General features: G+C 42.6%; 1 protein-coding gene across 8 annotated transcripts in view; it reads right to left on the bottom strand.

Annotated features, from left to right (window-relative positions):
- The window catches only part of B4GALT6 (beta-1,4-galactosyltransferase 6), a 313,677-nt gene that overhangs the window by 53,913 nt on the left and 232,883 nt on the right, over positions 1 to 26,881 (bottom strand). For all 8 annotated transcript variants that reach the window (XM_033929542.1, XM_033929543.1, XM_033929541.1 and 5 more), the window contains one exon: positions 11,327 to 11,449. In XM_033929542.1, coding sequence (XP_033785433.1) covers positions 11,327 to 11,449 — 123 coding nt within the window. The remainder of the gene's footprint in view (positions 1 to 11,326; positions 11,450 to 26,881) is intronic.

The raw sequence follows: 26,881 nt of genomic DNA, 5'->3' as shown, positions 1-26,881 counted from the left end.
TCCCTGCTGCTGAGCTGAAGTAAAAGGGAGAACCAAGGTTGCCTGGGCCACCGAAGAGCTATCAGAATCATGGTGGCATGTTCCTGTTTGAGTTTGGCAAGTGTCTTGAGAATGAGAGGGAATGGAGGGAACGCATAGAGAAACCAATTCGTCCATTCCAGGAGAAAAGCATCTGCCTCCAGTCGGTGAGGGGAGTATATCCTGGAGCAGAACTGAGGCAGTTTGTTGTTGTGGGGAGACGTGAAGATATCTATCTGAGGAGTTCCCCACTGAAAAAAAATGTGATGAAGAGGCGAAGAATTGAGCGTCCATTCGTGAGGTTGTAGAAGATGACTCAATTTGTCTGCCAGACAGTTTTTCTCTCCTTGAATGTAGACAGCTTTCAGGAAGGTGTTGTGAAGGATTGCCCAATTCCAAAGCTTCAGAGCTTCCTGGCAAAGAGGAAGAGATCCTATTCCTCCCTGCTTGTTGACATAGTACATGGCGACTTGATTGTCTGTCTGAATGAGGACTACCTGGTCATGAAGATGCAGAAAAGCTTTGAGAGCACTGAAGATCACTCTGAGTTCCAACAGATTGATGTGACAATGACGATCTGTGCTGGACCAATGGCCTTGAGTACGGAGACCATCGAGAAGATCCCCCCAAGCGTAGGTCGAAGAATCTGTCGTGAGGACCTTCTGATGAGGGGGTGTTTGAAACAGTAAACCTCTGGAAAGATTGGAAGAGAGCATCCACCAGTGGAGAGACTGTCTTCACAAAGGAGTCACTCTGATGTGTTGAGAGAGTGGGTCGAAAGCCTGAGCCCACTGAGATGCCAGGGTCCACTGAGGGATTCTGAGATGAAGTCTGGCAAAAGGAGTCACATTAATGGTAGAAGCCATGTAACCTAGAAGAACCATCACGTGTCTTGCTGAAATCAAAGAGAGGGAAGACACTTTGTGACAGAGCTGCAGAAGAGCATCCTAACGTTGATGAGTAAGGAATGCTTCGAGTTATACAGTGTACAAGACAGCTTCAATGAACTGTAGAGTTTGAGAGGGCTGTAGCTGGGGTTTGGGAAAGTTGATTTCAAAACCCAAACTTTGGAGGAACCAAATAGTTTGTTAGGTCGCTACAATAACCCCTTGAGATGTTGAATCATTGATGATACAATCTGTAGTTGTTTTAATCCTCAGGGAGAGTGTTTGGTCTTGAAAAAATGAAAACATATTCTAAATACTATGAATAAATGGACATCACTATGAGCTCTCAAAGTATGAATGAGGGATTTTGAGCTCAGGCAGCAACTCATAGGTGACCAGCACCAGACATAAGTCTAAATGAGCACTGCCTCATACATCATTTAGTCCTGAATGTGCAAACCATGCAAGTAAGGTGCTAAGTAAATCAAGGTCAAACAGTCACACCGGGGAGAAAAATTATAACCTAAACTATATAGACTCCCAAGAATCTGCCCTATCAATTCACAATAACAATAACAATATAAAGTGCAAAATGCTACAAATATTTCAAACTGGTGAAATTGATGAAAAATTACACTCTAATATAAAAAAACCCCTCAAGATGCCCTAATAAATTAGATCACATAAATTAGCTATAAAGTGCATGAGAATATTTCAAAAAGTTTAGGAGAACCATGGAATAATTGCTATAAACATAGAATACACGAGAAAACCCCCTAAATGCTTGAATCATCAAAAATTCATGAAAACACATATAAATAAATATCCAAGAACACATATATAATTGCAATGAAAATAGTGCTAAAAATGATATGTATAAAAAAAATCAAAAAATGGAGAAGTAAAAATGTCCTATAAAACATTCATATTTCCTCATAGCAATTCATATATTACTCATAATAGTTCATCACAATTCATCTTTCTATAAACAGTTCATAATGCCATTTCATTCGTGGAATCTTTGATGAGCCAGTCGTCCAGGTACAGGAACACCTGTAGATCATGGTTCCGCAAAGCTGCTGCTACTACAACTAGGCACTTGGTGAAAACTCTTGGAGATGATGCCAGGCCGAAGGGTAGCACTCTTTATTGGAAATGCAGATTTCCCCAAAATTTGAGGAACTGTCGAGAGGCTGGATGAATGGGAATGTAAGTGTAAGCCTCTTTGAGAACATAACTAATCATTCTGATCTAAAAGGGATATAAGGATGCCAGAGACAACATTCGGAATTTTTCTTTGACTAAAAATTTGTTAAGCGCTCTGAGATCCAAGATAGGAACTAGGATATAACATGAGTATAACCCCCTGCTCTGCTGTTCCAAGGAAACTTTCTCGATGGCACGGAGACGAAGCAGAGCTTGAGCTTCCTGAAGAAGGATGGTCTGCAATGAATTGGAAGGATACTCTCTTGGAGGAAGATCTGGTGGAATCTGGAGGAAACAAAGAGAGTATCCTTCCTTGAGGACAGACAACACCCAAAGGTCTGATGTAATGATCTCCCAGCTGTGGTAAAAATGATGGAGACAACCTCCAATGGGAAGGGGAGAGGACAGAGGCAGAACAATGGAGGTTATGATCTGTATTAGATGGTCAAAAAGGTTGAGAGGTCTTAGTCGCAGCAGGAGTCTGAGGTTTTTGCTGCCTTTGCTGCTGCTGTTGTGGTTATTTCTTAATTGGCACTCATGTATAAGGAGCTGCTCTTTGTGGAAAACACCTCTGGTAAGATGGAAAAGGCCTGAAGCCTTTAGAGATAGAAGGCTTAGGTCGAATGATAGAAGGCAACGACTTCTCATGTTCAGACAATCGTTTAGTAGCTGCCTCGATGGAGTCATCAAACAATTCATTGCCCTGATGATCTTGAAGACTGGGGTCCATGTCTACAGTACAAAACTAGGCAAGCCGGCGCATTGCCACTGAGAAGGCAGTGACCCTCAAGGAAAGTTCAAATACATCATAGGAAGATTGAAGGAGATGCATGCGGAGTTGAGCCAGAGTGGTAGTCACATGCTGAAACTCTGGAAGACGATGTTGAGTAATATATTTGCAAAATTCAGGCAGGATGTTAACCAAATCCTTGAATTAAGAAGTGAAAATAAAATTATAATTCAAAACTCTAGTTGTCATAAGAGAATTTTGATACAAACGACGACCAAACTTGTCCATGGTCCTGCCCTCTCCTCCAGGAGGGACATTGGCATAAACTTTGGCAGGATTGTTCCTTTTCAGAGAAGACTCCACGGGAAGGGACTGATGGGATAACTGAGATTTCTCAAAGCCCACCACAGGAATGGAATATGGTGTTTCAAGATTTCGCTTGAAAGTTTGAAAAAGAAGTCTATTGATGGGCAATTTAAGAGACTCCGCAGGAGGACGAGACATACCCATTTCTTCTAAATACTCCATAGAGTATTTGGAATCAGAGTCCAAAGTAATATTGAGGTCTTTACTCATTTGATGTAGGACTGAAGAAAAAGAGATCTGCTCCGAGGATGGGTGACCTTGAGGCTCCTCGCAAGACAGAGAACAAAGGTGAAGCTTCTCTGGCGTACTGATACCTGAGGTCTGAATATGTAGGTACAGATGACTCACTGAGAGAATAGAGAGAATCTTTCGCAGGAGAAGAACCATAGGTGTAAGGCTCTGGAGGTGGCGTCCTAGACTTTGGAGTTGGAGGCCTCGAAGAGTCTCGAGGCCTGGAGAAACGAGGCCTGTCTCAAGAAGAGTACCTGTGCCTCGATAGATGCCTCGACTGATATGGAGAACTGTGCGTCGAACCAGGCATGTCCCGCTGAGAGGAACGTCGAGGAGTCTTCGCCCTATGCCTTGGAAAAGGCAACGCTTTATGCGAGGAAAGAGCTGGAGGCTTGAGATTGAGACACCAAAAAGGACTGAGCTCCTTGTGTCGAGGTATCTCGAGGCACTGACAAGGACTTGGCTCCTTGAGTAGCGTGCTTATACTCCAGACGAGACACTCGCAAAGACTCACTTCCTTGCATAGTATGTAGAATCCTGCCGAGTCACTCCCAAGGACTCGACTCCTTGTATAGAGTGAATAGATTCAGCTCAAGGCATTGCGAAGGACTCGACTCCTTGTGATACTGGTAAGTGCTCAGACTGGACTGCAGGAAGCAGAGTCGAGGTAGGAGTATGTTTGGCAAGCAAACTGCCGATCCATAATGGTCTGGATCATAGCCTCCAAATGTGACACCGAGACCTGAGGATCTGGTACATTTGGTGTGGCTATAGTCTCCAAGGAAGAGGAGGACGAACGACTCTTCAACTCGGAGACATGCTTCCTGGGAAGCTTGATAACCACTGCTGGTACCTGACCTGAGGGAGGCAGCGAGGAAAGCAGCTCCTCAGGAGAAGACTTAGCAGATTTGCCCAAGGACGAGAACCCCCCAAATGAAGAGGGTTTGATTAAGGTCGAGGTCGAGGCAGAAGGCAGAACCCTCGTGAGAAGCTTGACCAGATTGGAGGTCGAGACCGGGGGAAGTGGATCTATACCACCGAAGAGTTTCTCCACCTGAACTCGACGACGTTTGATGGTTCGAGGTTGAAAGGTAGCACAGCGGGCACATGACTCCGGACGATGGTCATGTCCCAAACACTGAACACACCACCTATATGGGTCAGTGAGGGAGATCACGCACTGGCAACGGCTACACTTCTTGAAGCCTGTGACCATCCGGGACATAAATGGAAAAATAGCCTCAGCAAGATCGAAGCCCGCAGGCTGAGGCCGAGAGGCAGGCCCCGCCGTGACACAAAGGATAAATTTTGTTTTTTTTTTTAAAATAGAAAATACGCAAAGAAATACAGTGACCCTGTAAAAATTAAACATGAGCCGCGGTGAGAGAAGGCACAAAGTAGAACCGAGTCTAGCGCAGAGCGTTGAAATAGGACTTCTCGGCTCCATGGAAAATTGTGACGCGTGCCCTGCATCGGGCAGGAAGGCACTCGCGCATGTGCGGTGCGGCAATCACGAACTTTTTAAAGTTCTTCAAGCAAGTCTGCTTGTGAAGCTGTCCGCACCCGGGCTTCCTGGATGACATCACCCACATGATGAGAATAGGTTGCCTGCTTGTCCTGGGATAATGAGTGTAACCGAGGCAGAGAGGAGCAGGCTACTCCAAACAACTGAGTGAATTCAGAGAGGGCGGGTCATATGGAAGCATCCAGGAACTAATAGAAAGATTATCATTGAAGGTATAAACCTATCTTCCATTCCGTTACATCCCTTCCAGATTCCATATGCTAGGTGACGTATCAAAGTCACGGTAGCTAGGGAGGGACAGAAGAGCCTGCCCACAAAACAGAAATCCCCCCAAAATGGCATCAGAACGCACAGTCACATCCATTTGGTAAAACTGGGTAAAAGTATGAAGAGAGGACCAAGTAGCCATCCTGCAAATGTCATCAGGATGAATCGCACAAGATTCTAACCATGATGCAGCGACACTTCTTCTCAACTGTACTATAAACGAAATCAGGCAATGTAAGTCGTTGAAATGGCCTTTGAGCGATCGAGGACTTGGACACTGGCTTACCATGGTGAGGCGCACCAGTGAAAACAAAAAAGTGATCAGACAGCCCAGAACTCAATTCATCTTTTCCAAATAAAGGAGCAAGATCCTCCGGACATCTAATTTATGGAAGATCTTATCTTTGCGCTCCGAACTTGTTATACGAAATGCAGGCAATCTAACCTCTTGATCGACTCAGAAAGCCAAAACCACCTTCGGCAAGAAGAAAGGTACAGTATGGAGGAAAACACCCGTGTCTGCATGAAAGAGCAGAAACTCCAAAATACACCGTGCTGAGACAACGGTGATCAGAAAAACCGTCATGAATGTCAGGTCCAGAAGAAATACATCCTATAGTAGTTCAAAGGGAACCTCATCAAGGCCCTGTAAAACGATATTAAGAGTCCATGAAGGGAAAGGAGGATGCGGACGAAGTGTCCTCCTCATACACCTGGTCAGATCTGAAAGAGCAGTAAGCGAACTAACTCCTCTGCGCACTCGAAAACACACAAAGCTTGCAACCTTAACTTTCAGGGAGGCCACTGCCAGATTTCTGCTATGTGCAGGGAGCACCTAATTTCTAGCACCCCTCATGTGAGAAAAGTCTACCAGGCTTTGGCAGAACCCAAAGTAGAGGGTACTTCGAGCGCAAAAGAATCGAGATAGCTACCTCCAAATAACCACTCATCAAGGCTGAGTGCTCAAGAGCCATGCCATTAGACCAAAACCCCATGGATTCTCCAAGGACAGTGGTCCCTGACTGAGCAGATATTGATGAAAAGGGAACCGAAGCTTCTTATCCCGCTAAAGGCATTCGAGAACAACATACCGCAGGTGGCGAGGCCAATCCAGAGCCACTAGACACTAAGCTAGAATGCGTCGTTGTCCAGCGGATGACCAGATCTATCAGAGGCCACAGGAGGATCATACAAGAACTCGTGAATCAGCCAGGGCCAAATCAATGCATCTGACCCTAGCTTCCACGCCGATCTCTGCCAAAGCCAATAAGACCCTCTGAGGAAAACCCAGGCTCTTGTAAGAGCAGATGCAACGACTCCTGAGACAAGGAAATGTCAGTCGAGAAAGACTGCTGGAACATTGGAGACTCAAGCCACATTGGCCGCTGAAAAAACAGAAAAAGTGCTTTCGCCGAGTGGAATGCTGTTGATCTATAGAGATAGAGAACAGTAGAGTTCCCTCGCAATGTACATAGGCCACCACCATGGCGTCAAAGAAACTTGCACCGCTGGTCTTTCTGAAGGGGCTGGAGAGCGAATAGTGTCAGCCAAATTTCCCGAAGATAGGTCAACCCAGATTACAGACCAGGAGTCCACTACTCCTGAATGGAGTGGGCCCAACAAAGAGCCTGCAACCCAACAGACTGGCATCCATCCTAAGAGTTATCCACTTGGAAATCTGAAGCAGCCAGCCCTGGCCGAGGGCCACCCCTGAAGCCATCAGCTCAAATTGTTGCTAGCTGCTTCTGTCCAGGGGAGCAGAATCTGAAGGAGAGGCAACTCAGTGGAGATCACCAAGATATGAGGGTCAAGGGTGTATGGGCGTTCTGGCCCAGGGGAACGCCTCCAAGGAGTCCGACCGATATCTCAGAGCCTGCAGATAAATCCAGGCTGAGAGAGCCAAACAGTCCAAAAGAATTCTTATCTGTTGACGAAGGTTCCAACTACTTGCCTTGAGAAGGAATACATTGCCCCTCTGGAGATGAAAAGAAGCCCCAGAATCTCCAGGGATCGGGAGAACGCCCAGCGTCTCCTCCTGAACTGGCCAATGCCTGCAACAGAGACACAACCATCCCCACCGCGCCTTCGTACACTCGAGACTGAGCCCGGAGCACCCGCAGTCCCAAGAAGGGAGGACTTGGACCCTGGTGGAAAGCCGTCTCAACTACAATCACTTTGATGAAAGTGCAGGAGCCATCGTGATGCCAAGGGGCAGAGCTGAAAACTGAAAATGCTGTTGCATAATATGGAAATACAGAAACTTGCGATGTTCTGTCCAAGGACACTAAAAACTCCCCTGGAGACAGCAGCTAGCACCATGTACTACGTTGTCCATTCGGAAAAAGGGAATTCGCAAGAAGTGGGTGACCTACTGTAGAACCAGAATGCGTCTCGAATCAGTCTCCAGTTTTCCAAACCTTTCTTTCATGAGGAAGCATAAGGAATATCCACCTAAGCTCCCATTCATAGACCAGAACAGGGTCCAGCAACTTGAAGACTAAGGGGCATTGCAGATTATCGCAGACCCTAAATTCTGTTGCCGTTGACTTGCCGGAGTCCAGAAAACAAGCCAGAGGCAGGCAAAGGAGGACTAACAAGTGTCCTACGAAAGTCGAGTCCACTCCTGATAAAATGGAAGAAGACAGCCTGCGAGTGAGGAACCCACGCCTACCCCAGTTGACATTGGTGCTTTCCTCTTTATGCGAGGTATAGCCACTGCACAGGAACATGAGGATGCTTGGAATTGGAACCGTGGCAACATGGTCATAGCCCTGGGAATGACTCTAGGAGGAAATACCTGAGGATCCCCCCGAACACACCTGCGGGAGGAACAAAGAGAACTACGATCCCTTCCCGACATCCAGTGAAACTGGGGCATAGGGAACAGCATAGGGCAGCATTCGTAACCCCCGAGTAGAAGCCAGCCAAAACTATCCGGCCCTTGAAAGATGGCTGCTGAAGGTGATACTCCAGGCAGCGTCCTTAACCACAGACGAAGAGTTTGGCTCTCAGACTCTGCACCAGCAGAAAATGAGATTATAAAGGGTGCCAGGCATCGCAGCCACACCAACCAACACCAGTGGAGGACAGGCATGCATCGCCCCAGATGATGCATTGCGCAGGCTGGAATGACAAGCATGCGCCATAAAGGAAGTAGCAACCACCACTCAGCTACCTGAGGATGCTACGTAGAAAAGAATATTTCAGAACATAACATCCACCCTGCGATCCTGAATTTCACTCTATCACTAAGAAGGGCTGTGCGCTGGAAAACCTGAACCACAACAGAATCCACCTCAGGCTGTTCAAACCTGCCAAAAAGCAGGATTCACATGATAAAGCATAGACATAGCTTTAGCAGATCAGTAAAAGTCATTCGGGGATCACATTGTTCTGAAACTAAACCCAGGAGATATGGATGGAATGTCCAGGACCGAAGCCTGAAAGGTGGAAAATTGAAATGGAACTCTATCAAAACATCAGCCAGAAAGAGGTGGACAGAAGCCCGCTGAAAACGTGAAGGATCAACATCTCCAAATCCGGACGCTCAGAGTGGCCGAGGAGACCAGGCTCAGCAAATGCAGCAGTCGGATCCAACTTAAATACAGTGACAGAGGAGAAACATAAAATCTGCATAGCAACTATTGCAATCGAAGTCTGGCACAGCTAGACAAGAGATCTCCTGAACAGGAAGCTTCGCCCACAGACCACATAGAACGAATAAGCCCCGACGCGCCCGCAAGCTGCATCCAACAAGTGGGGTCTGAGGATACACAGTTCCAAGGACCCAAGTAAAATCTGGTGAAAAGGCCCACTCTGCAACCATAGCAGGGCTCTGTTGCGATACATGTGTCACTGCAAAAGAGTCTCCAGGCTCGGAATGTAGGTATACTGCACCAGACTCCAGAATGGCCTCCGGGTGAATATTCTTCAGAAGACAGACCCAGGCCGGCTCCCCAGCCCAAGAGGACACAGAAAAGGTGAAGCCTGAAGATCCCAACCCTCCCCCGGTGTGCTACGGCATACGGTACGCAATCGCTGATCCGGCGCCCATCTGGGGCAATCAAAGTCCACATTCAATAGACTACAGCAGGGGTAGGGAACTCCGGTCCTCGAGAGCCGTATTCCAGTCAAGTTTTCCCCAATGAATATGCATTGAAAGCAGTGCATGCAAATAGATCTCATGCATATTCATTGGGAAAATCCTGAAAACCCGACTGGAATACGGCTCTCAAGGACCGGAGTTCCCTACCTCTGGACTAGAGGCTGGGGAGTCCATCCCAATCAATTTTGAGTCAAATCAAGAGGTTCTTGAGGCAGAAATTAAAGTTAGAAAAAAAGATCAAATTTTAAATCCAAGATGGCCGCCCGTCATGAATCCGCGCCAAAAAATGGCACATACAAACAAAATAAAAAATAATGATTTGGTGTCTGAGGAGGTATGGGACCTAAACTCTACCCACAGAAACTGTGAAAAACAAAGTTTAAATTGATTCACAAGCCACCCCCAAAGTCCCCATAGGGAATAATGGAGGTACTCAGTCTCTGTAGTGCCTTTGCCTGTCAACGTTTTTAAAGCAGCTGAGTGGAGAAAGGATTTTCTGCTCAGAAACAGCTCCAAATGCACTAGAATGGATGATCTTCAGACTGCCAGATGACCAGAGACTAACTAAACCCTCCATCCCCATGGATCCTCTGCCAAACAATTGGGGGTGGGAAAGGCAGCCTGCACCTTGAAACTCAGGTGAGTTTCTGTCCAGATGCACACAGCCTGTGATAGAAACCTGTGACAGGGTCACTGGTCAGCAACTCCACAGAAAGGGACCTGGGGAACTTCCAGAAGGTTGCCCACAGTAGGATGGCTTCACAGATCCACCAGAGTTTCTTTGTGAAGCTGCAATCCAGCACTGCAGGACCGCGTCCTTTTCTCTAACAGCAGACCACCAGGGATGGGTTTCAAGGAACTAAAGCAACCGATAAACGAGGTTTAAGTGAACTTTAAGCGAAAAAATAAGAAACAGAAGCAGATCACCATCAAAAGATTTCTACTCGGACTGCTTGCAGAAATTGAAACTAAGGTTGTTTACTGTGTCTCACACTAGGGGGGTTGGAGCATATGTTCAGAAAAGATGTAGATTTCTGCAACATCCAGACTGCGGGTCAGGCTTGAACTCCTAAAATATGGAATCCGGAAGGGATGTAACAAAATACCTCCTTAATATAGACAGACTTGCCGGGAGTGGGCTGGGATAGTGATTTGATTGCTTTAAAGCACCTCTTTAGGAAGACTGTTCTCCATCTCCATCTTTTCACCAAAAATGTTGACGCCCCATTCACCAGCTTCTCCTGAACCACAAGTCTGAGGCATGCAGGGAGGTGAGTCTGCAAAACCCAATACCCATGGCGGAAGCTCCAGACACTTTCATAAGCATTATAGGTTGCCCACACCATGTACTTTCCGCACGCTAGCTCTTTGGTTACTAGCTGACATTTTTAAAAATCCATGACTAAATGGAATGGCTTAATTGTGAAAAAGTACCCAACCAGGAACTTAAGATCTAAAAGGGCCTAGTGAGTAGCAGAAAATAAAGAAAACTTATGCGTGCCAAAAAAACTGACAAAGAAATAAAAAGGGGAAAAAAAAGCACTTGCCCCTCACAAGACACACTATGCATATGACAAAGAAAAAACTCAGACTTGAGTTGTGGAGAGATGCAAATGCATTCTGACTGCTACATGAAAAAAAAGGACTGATTTGGCTCTGAACAGCAGCAGCAGCTGGAAAGATGTGTGCATGTGTGGTAAGGATGCTTTCAAAAGCTTCAAGAACATGCTGGAGAATGTTCACCATGGTGGGTTCCATCAGGTGACATCACCCTTCAGTCAGAATATTTGTATCCTGCTTGTCCATGGAGAAATATGAGCAGAATCTCCCCCCCCCCCCCCCACACACACACACAAAAAAAACCTACTTTGTTGTCTCAAAAGGGATTTCAGGTATTTAAAATTCCAGTAATTTTCAATAACTTGTGACTTAGTTTTAGATAGTTAAACATCAAAGTTTATTAAAGGTTAAATTTGAGAAATGCTACTCACCTATTCCAAAGATCGTCATCTTCTCCTCCCCATCCCCAGAAAGCATTAGGAAATCCATTGATCTTTTTGAACTGATTCACTGTCAGTCCACTCACACCACCAAAGAATTCATCGTATGGGAGCCTAAAAATGCAAGACATATTAGAAAAAAAGTCATGGTTCAAAATAATAGGAAGTTCTATAATATGATTTTATTTTTAAATATACAATAAAAAAAGATAAGCAGCAGCTATGAATCCATAGCAAAAATCATCAAAAATATGAAGTACAGGAGCTATTTTATAACTCTAGCACGTCTCAATAAGTTTCCTACATTTAAGCAATTGTGAAAACTAATCCACTGCATTGAGACCGCCTTTTTAAAAGACCAAACTAAGCTGAGATTCTAAAATACATATCATGTAAAACAGAAAAAAAACACCAAATGTGTTTTCCCCCTCCTTACTTTTTTCTATTATACTTTGTACACTTCTCCCTCCGTATTCGCTGTGATAGGGGATTAACAGATCCACGAATACAGAAAAACTGTGAATAACTTTTTCATATGTTATTCACTATTTTCTATTGAAAACCATTGTGAATATGGCAAAACACAGTGAAGAAAGTGCTGGGAATCAGCGATTTTCTCTGTAAATGCTTGGAATCAGCAATTTTTCTATACAAGCTGACATAATTTGCGGGGAGGAGCCAGCAAGCTAAAAACCATGAATAACTGAAACTGCGATTGCTGAAACCGTGAATACGGAGGGGGAAGTGTAGTATACTTTCTTTTGTACTTTGTAATTTCATGTATTTTATGCTAGTTTTATTGCTACTACCTTGTTTTCCCAAAAATAAGCCCTATCCCGAAAATAAGCTCTAGCATGATTTTTAAAGATGCTCCTAATATAATCCCTACCCCAAAAATAAGCCCTAGTTAAGATCGACCCCTGAAACCCCACCCCCCCCGAATGTCCCCAACACTTCCCAACTACAAACCTGATGCTAGTGCTGCCCGTTTCGCCAAAGAAAAATCGGACTCGTTAATTCAGCAACCCCCTCCCCGGTGAGACCTGACATACCTCCGCTCCAAGACCTTCTAAAGCAGCAGTGGCGGCACCGCTCTGAACGGGCTGCTTTGTGGTCTTTCCCGCTGGGGCTTTCCCTCTGCTGCGTCACAATCGGAGGGTCAGTGGTGTTCTGCTGCATAGGGGGATGGGAGGGATAGAAAGATGCTTCAGAGGGAAGACCTGACCCTGGCGGGGAAGGCCGCAAAGCAGTCCATTCAGAATGCTGCTGCCATAGCTGTTTTTGGAGGCCTTGGAGCGGAGGTATGTCATTTTCACAGTGGGAGGATCAGTGGGGTTCTGCTGCACATGGGGAAGGGGGCAAGAAAGGAAATAGGAAGAATTGTGGTGAAGAAGAAGGGAGAGATGATTGTTGCACATGGAAATAAAAAATAAGACATCCCCCGAAAATACGTCCTAGTGCATTTTTTTGACCCAAAATTAGCATAAGACACTGTCTTATTTTCAGGAAAACACGGTACTAATTGTTTTAAGTTTCATGTTTATTTATGGCTTGATACACCGACCATCACATGTATCTGGACGGTTTACAATATTAAAAATTAGAAAAATATAATAAAATTTAAGATTTAGTTAAAATAAAAGGGGGTAAAACTAGGACTAAGATGGATTAAGACTTGTTAGAGACGAAAGGTGCTAGGGGAAGGGGAAGTTTAATTACAATATGTAAATAAAAATAAAAAGGGGGGTAGAGGGATAGGCAGTAACAAGAGGAAGATGGGGATGCTGCTTCTTAAAAGCTTCTTCCCCCCCTCCCCTTATTGATAGGCATCTTTAAAAAGAAATGTTTTAAAGTTATTTAGGGAATTTTCACTGTGGAGATAAAGTGGCATTGCATTCCAGAGCGATGGTGCGACTACAGTAAAAATGGAATTTCTAGTATAGTTTATGTCCTTGATTGAGGGTACTGTCTAAAGTAAGTTCTAATTCGTAGATCTAAGGGCCCTAGGAGGGGTATGTGGAATGAGATATTTGTCTAGGAAAACAGGGAGGGGGAGGTCTTAATTTTAAAGGTTAGAAGAAGGATTTTATATGTTGTTCTGTGAGAGACTGGTAGCCACTGTAAACTCTCAAAGAAGCGGGGTAACATGATCATATTTTTGGCCTTATAGATAAGTTTGCTCGCAGTATTTGGATTAGTTGTAATCTATGGGTTTCTTTTTGAGTTATGCCGTGGTAAAGAGAGTTACAATAGTCTATGTGTGAGATGATTAATGAGTGAATTAAGATTTGGATCGAAGTGGGTTCTAGAACAGAGGTTCTAGAACAAATTAAGCAGCGTTTGTAGAAACAGTGTTTGGTCAGGGAACTGATTTGATCGTGGTAGGTAAGATCTTTATCAAAGGTGACTCCTAGTAGTTTGAGTTTGGGTTCTATTTGGAGGGGAACTGAGTCGATTAAAGAATCTTTATTTTTATGTGGGAATAGAATCCCTTGTTATTTAGCTATGTTTAGTGAGAGTCTGTTAGTTCGGAGCCAAGAGCTGATTTTGTTAAGTTTGAGATCAGTCATGGGCAACTCCGGTCCTCGAGGGCCAGAATCCAATTGGGTTTTCAGGATTTCCCCAATGAATATGCATGAGATCTTTTTGCATGCACTGCTCTCAATGCATATTCATTGGGGAAATCCTGAAAACCCAAATGGATTCCGGCCCTCAAGGACCAGAGTTGCCCACCCCTGTTTTAGATTGTAAGCCACCCTGAAGGTATTCCCTAGCTGTGGGGTAGAAAATTTTCAATAAACTCGGATAAAGGTAATTTAGTAGAAAGGATTTTATATGTATTAGCCAATTATCAATTTTTACTGATATTATATATTCTATTTTTTATTAATTACTTTTGAGGGTTTTTTTTTAAACTAGAGGCAATCAAACATAAAAAAACTAAATTTACTAACCACGCACCCCAAAGCCATTAATGTGTTAATTACGACATTGCACATATTATGAAATGGATCCCGTGATAAATAACAAACATTAAGAGTTAATGTGTGCAGTTACTAAATAACTCCTAAACTGAAGTTTTATATGAAGGACAGGAAATTCTTCTTATAGCTGGTATAAGTTGTTCAGATCTGGAGGCTGTGCACTTGCTAAGGATGTAAGAAGACATGAAGCGGTCCAGAGGAAGTGACAAAAATGATATCAGGATTGAACCAAAAAACATATGAGAAAGGCTTGAATACCTGAATACCCTGGAGGAAAGAAGAGATACAGGAGATATGATACAGATGTTTAAATACTTGAAGGGCATTAATCTACAACAGATGTGTTTCAGAGATGGAGAAATGGTAAAACTAGAGGACATAATGAGGTGCAGGATGGCAGACTTCAGAATATCATCAGGAAATACTTCTTCACAGAGGGTGGTGGATGCCTGGAATGCCCTCCTTGTAAAAGTGGTGGAGGCAAAAACAGTGATGGAGTTCAAAAATGTATGGGATAGACACAAAGGATCCCTAAATAGAAAGAGAATAGTATTGACAAAATTCAACAGATCAAAAATGTAACTTCATTTATGATGCACAGTGGTGCTTAAATGGAAGCCCAGCAGAGGGGAAGTAAAGACGATGAATGACAGATTTCTACAGTTTATGTCCAGTAACATAGAAACATGATGACAGATAAAGGCCAAATGGCCCATCCAGCCTGTCCAACCATAGCATCCGCTATCTCTTCCTCTCCCTATGAGATTCCACGAGCCTGTCCCATGCTTTCTTGAATTCAGACAAAGTCTGTCTCCACCACCACTACCGGGAGCTTATTCCATGCATCTACCACCCTTTATATAAAAAAAAGTAGATTACTCCTGAGCCTATCACCTTTTAACATCATCCTATGCCCTTTCATTCCACAGCTTCCTTTCAAATGAGACTTGCTTCATGCGCATTTATGCCATGTAGGTATTTAAACATCTTTATCATATTTCCCCCTCTCCTGTCTTTCCTTTAAAGTATATATATTGAGATCTTTACGTTTGTCCCCATACACCTTATGATGAAGACCACTGATCATTTTAGTAGCCTTCCTCTGGACCAACTCAATCCTGTTTATATCTTTTTCAAGGTGCAGTCTCCAAAACTGTATACAATATTCTAAATGAGGTCTCACCAGAGTCTTATACAGGGGAATCAGTACCAAAGACTGTTGGAAGGTTTTTATTCAAAACTATAAGATTGTTTCACATTCTGAGCGTGGGGGAATGTGGATGTCGCTGCAAATCGGCTGTACTTTTGTAAATGGCCCCTTTGCATAATGGCTCAGAATCTGAAGGAAAACACATTTGTTTTGTTCTGGTATGCTTCAAGTGAAGGTGCAGCAGTTTAGATTTAATAAAATATGGAGCTTTGAACGCGATGGTTTCTGAAGGCTTTTTGGAGTCCAGAAATTTATTTGGGGTGATCAGGTTCGTGACTTCCTGCATCATTACTGTTTAGATGAAGAGCAAAGCCTGATCTCTTGAGTACAAGTGGAATAAGTTCACTTAAATGTCAATGGATGGACTGGATTTATATTTGTATGTTTTCCTGAAGATCCTTCACTTGGATGAGCTACGCTAAACCATCTAGTAGCTTAAGACTTTTTGCTTGTGATATTCTGTCTCACTTTATAGGAAGATGTTTTATCCATTTTGTTCCTTTAATCAACACAAAGCACATGATAGCATTAATAGTTTTGCTAAAGTTATGTTTCTAGTGGTCATCTGAAATATTTTAAATGAAAATAACATTATTTGATATGCTTATTTCTTTAATGAATTTCTCTGATTGTCATTTGTATTTTGGATACCTTCTGATGATCTTAATGCCAAAGTTATACAGTAGCTTTGGAGTTGTAATATTAAGTGTGACAGCATTCTACTGAACTGTGATTTTTGAAAGGTGATTTTTGGCTACTTGATGAATTTGTTTTTAAATTACATATAATTGGATGCTTGTTATGGTAAGATTGAATTTGTATGTTTGAAGCTATATGCATGGTTTTGGGTTTAAAGAGCTAGTTTGTTTGATGTTATAATTATAATGATATGTGCACTTGGGGGACTTTAGATGAGTTGATTATTGGGGTTATAGTGATGAAATGTGTACATGGGGTACTTTTGATGAATTGATTGTTGGAATTATAGTGATGATATGTATACATGGGTTAATTTGGATGAATGGAATTCTTACTACAATTTAAGGATGGATTTTATTTTATCTATCTTAGAGTATTTATTATATATCATTATATCATTATATATATATTTTATCTATATTCATTTATATTCTTTATTGAAGGATACTCACTTTTAATATAATGTATTGTTATGTTATTTTTTTAAATTCATTAATTCTATATATAATTAATTTTTAATTTTATTTATGAAATTTTTAAATAGTTAAATAAAACGTGTTATTTTATGGTATGAAATCTTTAGACTAGGTGATGATGCTTATTTGTTATTTTGGAGGTTGGGCTTGGGTGGAGGTACATAGAGATGGCTCTGGACATTAGGGGGCTCTTAATCAAAAGAAAAAAACGTCTAAAATGTGGTCTAAATGGCTACTTGGATGATCAAAAAGCCTGATCGTCCAAGTACCTATAATCAAAGCTGGATTTAGATGTATCTAAAACCAGCTTTGGCCTTTCCCCTGCCTCTAAATGCACAGAGAGAAAAGAGGCGTTTTTAGAGGAGGGGAAAGGGCGGGCGGTGAGCCAACCTAGACCTAGGCGTGCAGCAGGTATAACCAAAATATTTGACAGGTTGCCTAGTCGGCACTTATATGTTTTGACTTAGACCAAGTCAAAACAGGTATAAATGCCGAAAAAGGGACCGCTGAGCTGATCGTGGCTGCTGCGATCAGCTCAGTGGCCCCAGCAACCTGCCTACCCCCCTACAGCAATGATCGCGGCAGGAGAGATGGCTCATCTCCCCTGCCGCGATCCACCCTTCCCCCCCCTTGACAACAATCAGGGAAAGAGGGAGCCCAAGCCCTCTTGCCCCAGCGGCACGCCGACTCCCCGATTACGTTCGGGGCAAGAGGGAGCCCAAGCCCTCTTGCCCCGGTGGCACTCCGACTCCACGATTACGTTCGGGGCAATAGGGAGCCCAAGCCCTCTTGCCCCGGTGGCACCCCAACTCCGCGATTACGTTCGGGGCAAGAGGGAGCCCAAGTCCTCTTGCCCCGGCGGCACCCCGTCTCCCCGATTACGATCGGGGCAGGAGGGAGCCCAAGCCCTCCTGCCCCGTGCACCTCCGAACTCCTCGACATCGGGGCAGGAGGGAGTCCAAGCCCTCCTGCCCCGTGCCCCCCACCGATTACGATTGGGCCAGGAGGGAGCCCAAGCCCTCCTGGCCTCTCGCCCCCACCCCCTATAAGATCGGGCAAGAGGGAGCCCAACCCCTCCTGCTAAGGCGGACACCCTACTCCCCCACCCCCCTCTACAATATGGGCAGGAGGGATCCCAGGCCCTCCTGCCCTCGACACAACCCCCCCCAACGACCGCCCCCCCAAACCCCCGATCGCCCCCCCGCCAACCCCACCACCCCCCTTCCCCGTACTTCAAAATATTGGCCGGACGGACGGGTGCCAAGCCGGGTTGGGCCCATGTGCTTTAGGCCCTGCCAACAGGAGGAGCCTAAGGCTCCCAGGCCTATTCTGGTTGGCCCAGGCACCTCAGGCCCCACCTGTGGGCGGGGATTTCAGCCGTCTGGGCTAATCCGGCCCCATTCCGGAGACAGCTGGCCTGCCGGACGGGCAGGCTTGGCACCTGCCCAGCCAACGTTTTAAGGTACGGGGAAGGAGGTGGGTGGGTCGCGGGTCGGCGGGGTTGATCGGGGTTCGGGGGCAGTCGTTGGTGGGGGGTTTATGTCAAGGGCAGGAGGGCCTGGGATACCTCCTACTTGTATTGTAGTGGGGGGTGGGGTTTAGGGGGTCCACCTGGGCAGGAGGGGTTGGGCTCCCTCCTGCCCTGATGTCGTCAGGGAGTTTGGGGGTGCCTGGGGCAGGAGGGCTTGGGCTCCCTCTTGCCCCGATGTCGTGGGGGGGGGGGTTTGGTGTGGATTCTGTAACCGGTGTTGTTTTTGACAGAACTGGTTACAGAATCCAGCTTTTAGGCGAAGGACTGGCTCTTGTTTTGGACGTTTGGGGCTTAGGTTTTTTTTAGGTTGATTATAGGGTATAAGTTTAGAGGTAGTGGTGGTCTGGGTGTTTAAACAGCTGAACGTAGAGGCAGGCCATTATTTAAAAAAACCTCTTTTGGATGTTTTTTTTGATTATGGACATTTTCCCTGCTTCTAATTTCAACGTTTACGGCCTTAGGCCAAAAGGGGACTTAGACGTTTTTTTTTATTATGCCCCTCCAGGTATGTCTTTAGTCAAGATAGGGGATTACATTTAGGGTGGTTTTATATGGAGGGATGGGAGGGGAAGCTAGGTTGGAATTTGGGGTTGGACTGTTGTGGTGGTTGGGGGTGGAAAATTATGTTTTTGTGGAGGTTTAGGGGGATGGTTTGGATTATTAAAGATTTTAAGGTAATGGGGGTGGGGAATAGTGGTTTGGATGGAAGTTGACAAAAATCTTTATTTTTCTGTTTACTTATGGATGTGGTATGTTTTGGATTTTATTTTTATTTGGCCTAGATGGGGACTGGTGGCTGAAACGGTTCCTATCTTTAAATTGGATTTTTATTACTAAATTATATACAGTAATATCTTTTTTGGTCAAGTATTATAATGGTGTTGAATTTTATTATTTTGAATGTGTGTGTGGGGGGGGGGGTATCAAATTGCCACTAAAAAGGCAAAAGATATTGCAAAGTTTAAATAGACATCATGCTTCAATTGTTTGTTGTTTTTTTATGATTCTTTATTAATTTTCAAAACTTCAACAGTGCAATACAACAAATGCAACATATAATGCTGATACGACAAAAGCACATTCAACTTTCACATGTTCATAATCAACCATTTTCCCCCACCCACCCACCCATCCAATAATCATTCAATAAACACAAAAACATATATTGCCATAAAAACCTTACCCTATTCTGAATATTGATATCTTCCCACCTATTCAATTGGTTTTTTTTTTAAGGAGACTCATTTGACTACACAAGAGCATTCTATACTGAAGCCCTGACCCTTAATAGAAAAGCATGGGTGATTATTTTATTTCATTAAAAAATAGTGGTCAAAAAGTTACAAGTTAATATTGATCCGGGAGGGCGTTTTATTATAGAAAAGTTAGGATTAATGGGGTAAATATGTGGCTTTGTAATTTATATGCTCCAAATTCTTATGACAAAAAATTTTTTTCAACAATTTTAAATTATCTTTTACAACAGGATTCTTGTCCTATTATAATTGGGGGAGACTTTAATAGGGTGGCAGTTCCAGAAATTGACAAATCGGTTCTTTGGGCTGCGGATAGGCTAGACCAGGGGTAAGGAACGAGAGCCGTATTCCAGTCGGGTTTTCAGGATTTCACCAATGAATATGCATTAGATCTATTTGCATGCACTGCTTTCAATGCATATTCATTGGGGAAATCCTGAAAACCTGACTGGAATACGGCTCTCGAGGACCGGAGTTCCCTACCCCTGGGCTAGACTTAACTAAAGGAATTCCTTTGTTTTGTGATTCCTTAAATTTATTGGATATTTGGAGGGTGATGCATCCAATAGATAGGGATTATACTCATTGTTCCAGGGCCCATAATACTCATTCTAGGATTGATTATGTCCTTTGCTCTGATATACTGTTTCCCAAAATTCAAGACCTACAGAGATTTCAGATCATGCCTTTGTATGGGTTACATTATCTTTGTTTTCTGAATTTCTGGGTATGCCTTAATGGAGATTTCTTTTAGATTTATATCATGATATTAAATTTCAAAAACATATTTTGGATTGTTGGAATTCTTATAGTAACATAGTAACATAGTAGATGACGGCAGATAAAGACCCGAATGGTCCATCCAGTCTGCCCAATCTGATTCAATTTAAATTATTATTTTTATTTTTATTTTTTTTTCTTCTTAGCTATTTCTGGGCGAGAATCCAAAGCTTTACCCGGTACTGTGCTTGGGTTCCAACTGCCGAAATCTCTGTTAAGACTTACTCCAGCCCATCTACACCCTCCCAGCCATTGAAGCCCTCCCCTGCCCATCCTCCTCCAAACGGCCATGCACAGACACAGACCGTACAAGTCTGCCCAGTAACTGGCCTAGTTCAATCTTTAATATTATTTTCTGATTCTAAATCTTCTGTGTTCATCCCACGCTTCTTTGAACTCAGTCACAGTTTTACTCTCCACCACCTCTCTCGGGAGCGCATTCCAGGCATCCACCATCCTCTCCGTAAAGTAGAATTTCCTAACATTGCCCCTGAATCTACCACCCCTCAACCTCAAATTATGTCCTCTGGTTTTACCATTTTCCTTTCTCTGGAAAAGATTTTGTTCTACGTTAATACCCTTTAAGTATTTGAACGTCTGAATCATATCTCCCCTGTCTCTCCTTTCCTCTAGGGTATACATATTCAGTGCTTCCAGTCTCTCCTCATACGTCTTCTGGCGCAAGCCTCCTATCATTTTCGTCGCCCTCCTCTGGACCGCCTCAAGTCTTCTTACGTCTTTCGCCAGATACGGTCTCCAAAACTGAACACAATACTCCAAGTGGGGCCTCACCAATGACCTGTACAGGGGCATCAACACCTTCTTCCTTCTACTGACTACGCCTCTCTTTATACAGCCCAGAATCCTTCTGGCAGCAGCCACTGCCTTGTCACACTGTTTTTTCGCCTTTAGATCTTCGGACACTATCACCCCAAGGTCCCTCTCCCCGTCCGTGCATATCAGCTTCTCTCCTCCCAGCATATACGGTTCCTTCCTATTATTAATCCCCAAATGCATTACTCTGCATTTCTTTGCATTGAATTTTAGTTGCCAGGCATTAGACCATTCCTCTAACTTTTGCAGATCCTTTTTCATATTTTCCACTCCCTCTTCGGTGTCTACTCTGTTACAAATCTTGGTATCATCTGCAAAAAGGCACACTTTTCCTTCTAACCCTTCAGCAATGTCACTTACATACATATTGAACAGGATTGGCCCCAGCACCGAACCCTGAGGGACTCCACTAGTCACCTTTCCTTCCTTCGAGCGACTTCCATTAACCACCACCCTCTGGCGTCTGTCCGACAGCCAGTTTCTGACCCAGTTCACCACTTTGGGTCCTAACTTCAGCCCTTCAAGTTTGTTCAACAGCCTCTTATGAGGAACTGTATCAAAGGCTTTGCTGAAATCCAAGTAAATTACATCTAGCACATGTCCTCGATCCAGCTCTCTGGTCACCCAATCAAAAAATTCAATCAGATTCGTTTGGCACGATTTACCTTTTGTAAAGCCATGTTGCCTCGGATCCTGTAACCCATTAGATTCAAGGAAATACACTATCCTTTCTTTCAGCAACACTTCCATTATTTTTCCAACAACTGAAGTGAGGCTCACCGGCCTGTAGTTTCCTGCTTCATCCCTGTGACCACTTTTATGAATAGGGACCACATCCGCTCTCCTCCAATCCCCAGGAATCACTCCCGTCTCCAGAGATTTGTTGAACAAGTCTTTAATAGGACTCGCCAGAACCTCTCTGAGCTCCCTTAGTATCCTGGGATGGATCCCGTCTGGTCCCATCGCTTTGTCCACCTTCAGTTTTTCAAGTTGCTCATAAACACCCTCCTCCGTGAACGGCGCAGAATCTACTCCATTTTCTCGTGTAACTTTGCCAGACAATCTCGGTCCTTCTCCAGGATTTTCTTCTGTGAACACAGAACAGAAGTATTTGTTTAGCACATTTGCTTTCTCCTCATCACTCTCCACATATTTGTTCCCAGCATCTTTCAGCCTAGCAATTCCATTTTTTATCTTCCTCCTTTCACTAATATATCTGAAAAAATTTTTATCTCCCTTTTTTACATTTTTAGCCATTTGTTCTTCCGCCTGTGCCTTCGCCAAACGTATCTCTCTCTTGGCTTCTTTCAGTTTCACCCTGTAGTCCTTTCTGCTCTCCTCTTCTTGGGTTTTTTATACTTCATGAACGCCAACTCTTTCGCCTTTATTTTCTCAGCCACTAGGTTGGAGAACCATATCGGCTTCCTTTTTCTCTTGTTTTTATTGATTTTCTTCACATAAAGGTCCGTAGCCATTTTTATCGCTCCTTTCAGCTTAGACCACTGTCTTTCCACTTCTCTTATGTCCTCCCATCCTAAAAGCTCTTTCTTCAGGTACTTTCCCATTGCATTAAAGTCCGTACGTTTGAAATCTAGGACTTTAAGTATCGTGCGGCCGCTCTCCACTTTAGCCGTTATATCAAACCAAACAATTTGATGATCGCTACTACCCAGGTGAGCACCCACTCGAACATTAGAGATACTCTCTCCATTTGTGAGGACCAGATCCAATATCGCTTTTTCCCTTGTGGGTTCCGTCACCATTTGTCTGAGCAGAGCCTCTTGAAAGGCATCCACAATCTCCCTACTTCTTTCCGATTCCGCAGACGGAACATTCCAGTCCGCATCCGGCAGGTTGAAATCTCCCAACAGCAGAACCTCCCCTTTCCTTCCAAACTTTTGGATATCCACAATCAGATCCTTATCAATTTGCTGCGATTGAGTCGGAGGTCTGTAGATTACACCCACGTAGATAGAAGTTCCATCTTCTCTTTTCAGAGCAATCCATATCACTTCTTCCTCTCCCCAGGTCCCTTGCATTTCGGTCGCTTGGATATTGATCTTTACATAGAGAGCTACTCCTCCTCCTTTATGACCATCTCTGTCCTTCCTAAAAAGATTATATCCCGGTATGTTTGCATCCCATCCATGTGATTCACTGAACCATCAGATTATCAGATTACTAATGAACAACATAAGGAAACATACTTTATTTTGGGAAACGGCAAAGGCGGTGTTGAGGGGGGAGATAATTGCTTATTCTAGTCAAAAGAAAAAAGCTTGTGATAGGATATATTGTGTTTAGAAAAACAGTTAATTAAAATCAGAGGTATTCATGCCAGATTTTCTTCAGGAGATAATTCTGCTCAATTATTAGCTATACAACTTCAATTGAACGAGCTCCTTCATCAAAGAGCTATTAAATCAGTGAAATATTATCATTACCAATGTATAAACATGGTAATAAGCCGGGATCATTATTGGCTCATTTGGTGAGGGGTAAATATTTGTCATCTAGGGTTTCACAAATTCAGTCAGTTCAGGGTCAATTTGTTCTGAAAGATAAGGATATTGGTAAAGTATTTCAGGATTACTATTCCTCTTTATTTGCTCCTAGTCAAGATACAGGTTTATCCAGTAATACTTATTTGTCCAGTTTAGAGTTACCTTGTATTGGACAGGCAGAACATACATATTTAAATCGTACTATTAGGGAAGATGAGTTGTTATTGGCTATATAACAAAGTCCATTATGTAAAGCTCCCGGTGTGGATGGTTATAGAGTTGAGTTTTATAAGATTCTTGGGCACAATATAGCGACTCCTTTAGTTTTGATGTTTAATAATCAGAATGAGGAACAAATTTTACCTAGAACGCTTCGTCAAGCTCAAATAATTGTATTCCCAAAGTCAGGTAAAGATCCTAATAAGGTAGAATCTTATAGGCCAATTTCTTTGCTTTGTTATGAAGCTAAGTTATTGGCTAATAGATTGGCGAAGCTATTACCTAATCTGATTACTGAACCTCAAGTAAGGTTTGTAAAAGGGCATACAGCAGTTAAGAATATTAGATCTATTTTATATTCTTTAGAATGGGTACGTTACAAGAATATTCCATCATTGTTGATTAGCTTTGATGCTGAGAAAGCTTTTGATAGGGTAAGATGGGAATTTTTGTTTGCAGTCTTAGCCAAATATGGTATTACGGGTTATTTTCAAGATGCCATTAAAACCCTTTATTCAGATATACAGGCTAGAGTATTTATTAATAGTTGTTTTTTGGAATTTTTTGTGGTAGGTTAAGGAACGAGGCAAGGATATCCTTTGTCTTCATTACTTTTTGTATTGACCCTGGACCCTTTGATTCGTGAAATTCTTGCTAATCCAGATATTTGCAGAGTAGATATCAGATATTTTGTGTATTTAACAAATCCTAGGATTTCATTAAGATCTTTATTGGAAAGTTTTCTTGAGTTTGGTGATTTTTCTGGATTCAAATTAAATATGGATAAATCTGAAGCTCTGGCTACTAATGATAATTTAGGCATACAATGGGGTTCTAATTTTCTACTTCGATGGATGGAAGATAAATTTAAATATTTGGGAATTTATATACCAGTAGATTCTAAATCTCTATATAAATTTAATATTCCACATTCGATGAGCTATACAAAACAAAAATTGTTAAAATGGCAGTCATTGCCATTATCCCTAGGGGGGCGTATTTCTCTTTTTTAAATGGTTCTTTTCCCAAAATGGTTATATACTTTTCAGATGCTTCCCCTGGAATTGACAAATAGAGATTGGCGGAAATTAAGAAGTGTTATCACTAAATTTTGTTGGGCTGGGAAAAAGCCAAAGTTATCTTTTGATTTTTTGCTAGGATCAGGGATAAGGGGTGGCATGGGTCTTCCGGATCTTCGTATTTATGAGAAGGCTTGTTTATTAAGACATATTAGGGATTGAGTGTTGGATGATGTTTTATTTACCTCTATAGTTTATGAAAAAGCTTTTTATCATCCTTTTCATTTATTATTTCTTCTTCATGTACATCAGTCTAAATTACTGGGTCATTTAAGAGGTAATTCTATTCTAACACCTATGAGGGCAGTTTGGAATAATTTAATTAAATTATGGGGTTACAATCCATGTATTACAGATATGTTACCTATTCAGGGCAATGTAGATTTTCAATCTGGAATGATGTCTAGGGTTTTTAGGAATTGGGGGTATAAAGGTATTTATTATTTAGCACAGGTATTAAATGAGACAGGGAAGATGAGGAGTTTTTCTGATCTTTCTATTACAGTAGGAGGAGGGTCCAGGGTCTTTATATGCAATTGGTAAATTATATGAATAAATTACAGAGATTGGAATTTTCATGTGGTGTACATGATATAATTCTTTCTTTTTTAAATCAAAGATGTGCCTATTTCTGTTTCCTTATTACATAAGTGGTGGTGGAATTTACTTCCTACTTATACATATGGGAAAATTTTACAAAATTGGAATGAGGAGTTGGGAATTCAGATTTCACTTCTGGATTTTACACAAACTATTAATAGAATACCAAAAGTTATTACAGGTTCTGTTTGGAGGGAATGTTCTTTTAGAGTTTTACATAGAGCTTATTTTTCCCAAATTCAAGCTTTTCATGTTGGTCTGGTAAATTCCCCAATTTGTATTAAGTGTGATAAGGATTCTGGTACTTTAAAAGGCACAACCAAAAAGCATGAGATAATTAGGTCATTCTGGTCTGCCATCCTATTATATTTAGGTTCTTTATGGGGTAGTATTGTTGTGGGTTCTCCAAGGGGAGTAATTTTTGGTAAAGCAGCGGCTTGTGGGGTTTTTGGTAAAAAGAAGTGTTTTATTTCAGAAGGCATGTATGATTGGGCATAAATGTATTATGAAATTTTGGTTATTGAAAGAATCTCCTAGTTTCTGGCATTGGAGGAACCAGTTTTATCGTTTACTGTTGTTTGAGACTTGGGAGGTTAGGCGTTCGTCTAGAAAAACTCATCTTTTTATGGAAGTTTGGGATCCGTATATTCAAAATCTTTCACCTAGAGCAAGAAGTTTAATTCTCAATGATTTACTTTGAAGCTATTGTTATTTACATTGCATTCCAGTTCTTTAATTTTCTTTTCTTTATTTTTTTCAACTTTCATCTGGGGTGGGGGGATTAGTTTATGGGATTAGTATTTTTATCAATAGTGAATTTTATTATTTGTAAGAGAAATCTTTTTCAATAATTTATATGTATTTTTACTTTATTCCTTTAATAAAATGTTTGAACATAAATAAGGGGGGGTAGGGAAGAGGGGAAGGGGGTATTGAAAAGGGGGAATTGGAATTGCATATGTATAGAGGTTTGAGGTGGATAATATGGAAATATATTTTGGAGGATTAATAGAAATTTGTATGAAAATTAGTTTTGTGAATTTAATTGTTATGAGAATATTATGTACTATATTACTGTACACTTGTTCGATTCCTTCAATAAAATTTTATAAACTAAAAGTGTTTCTATAATTTGCTTACCACAGAAGTCAGACTTACCGGCCTGTAATTCCCCACTTCTTCCTTACTTCCACTTTTGTAGAGAGACCACATCCCCCCTTCTCTAGTCCTCTGGTACCACTCACGACTCTAGAGACTCTTTGAAAAGGTCAGTCAGTAGAGCCACCAGATCTGCCCTAAGTTCCTTCAGCACCCTCGGATGTATACCATCCGGCCCCATCACTTTGTCTACTTTTATTTCAGCTAGCTACTCAC

This window comes from Geotrypetes seraphini, chromosome 2 (genome assembly GCF_902459505.1).
Source record: "Geotrypetes seraphini chromosome 2, aGeoSer1.1, whole genome shotgun sequence".
Classification (NCBI taxonomy): domain Eukaryota; kingdom Metazoa; phylum Chordata; class Amphibia; order Gymnophiona; family Dermophiidae; genus Geotrypetes; species Geotrypetes seraphini.
This window is presented reverse-complemented; position numbering and strand designations above follow the sequence as displayed.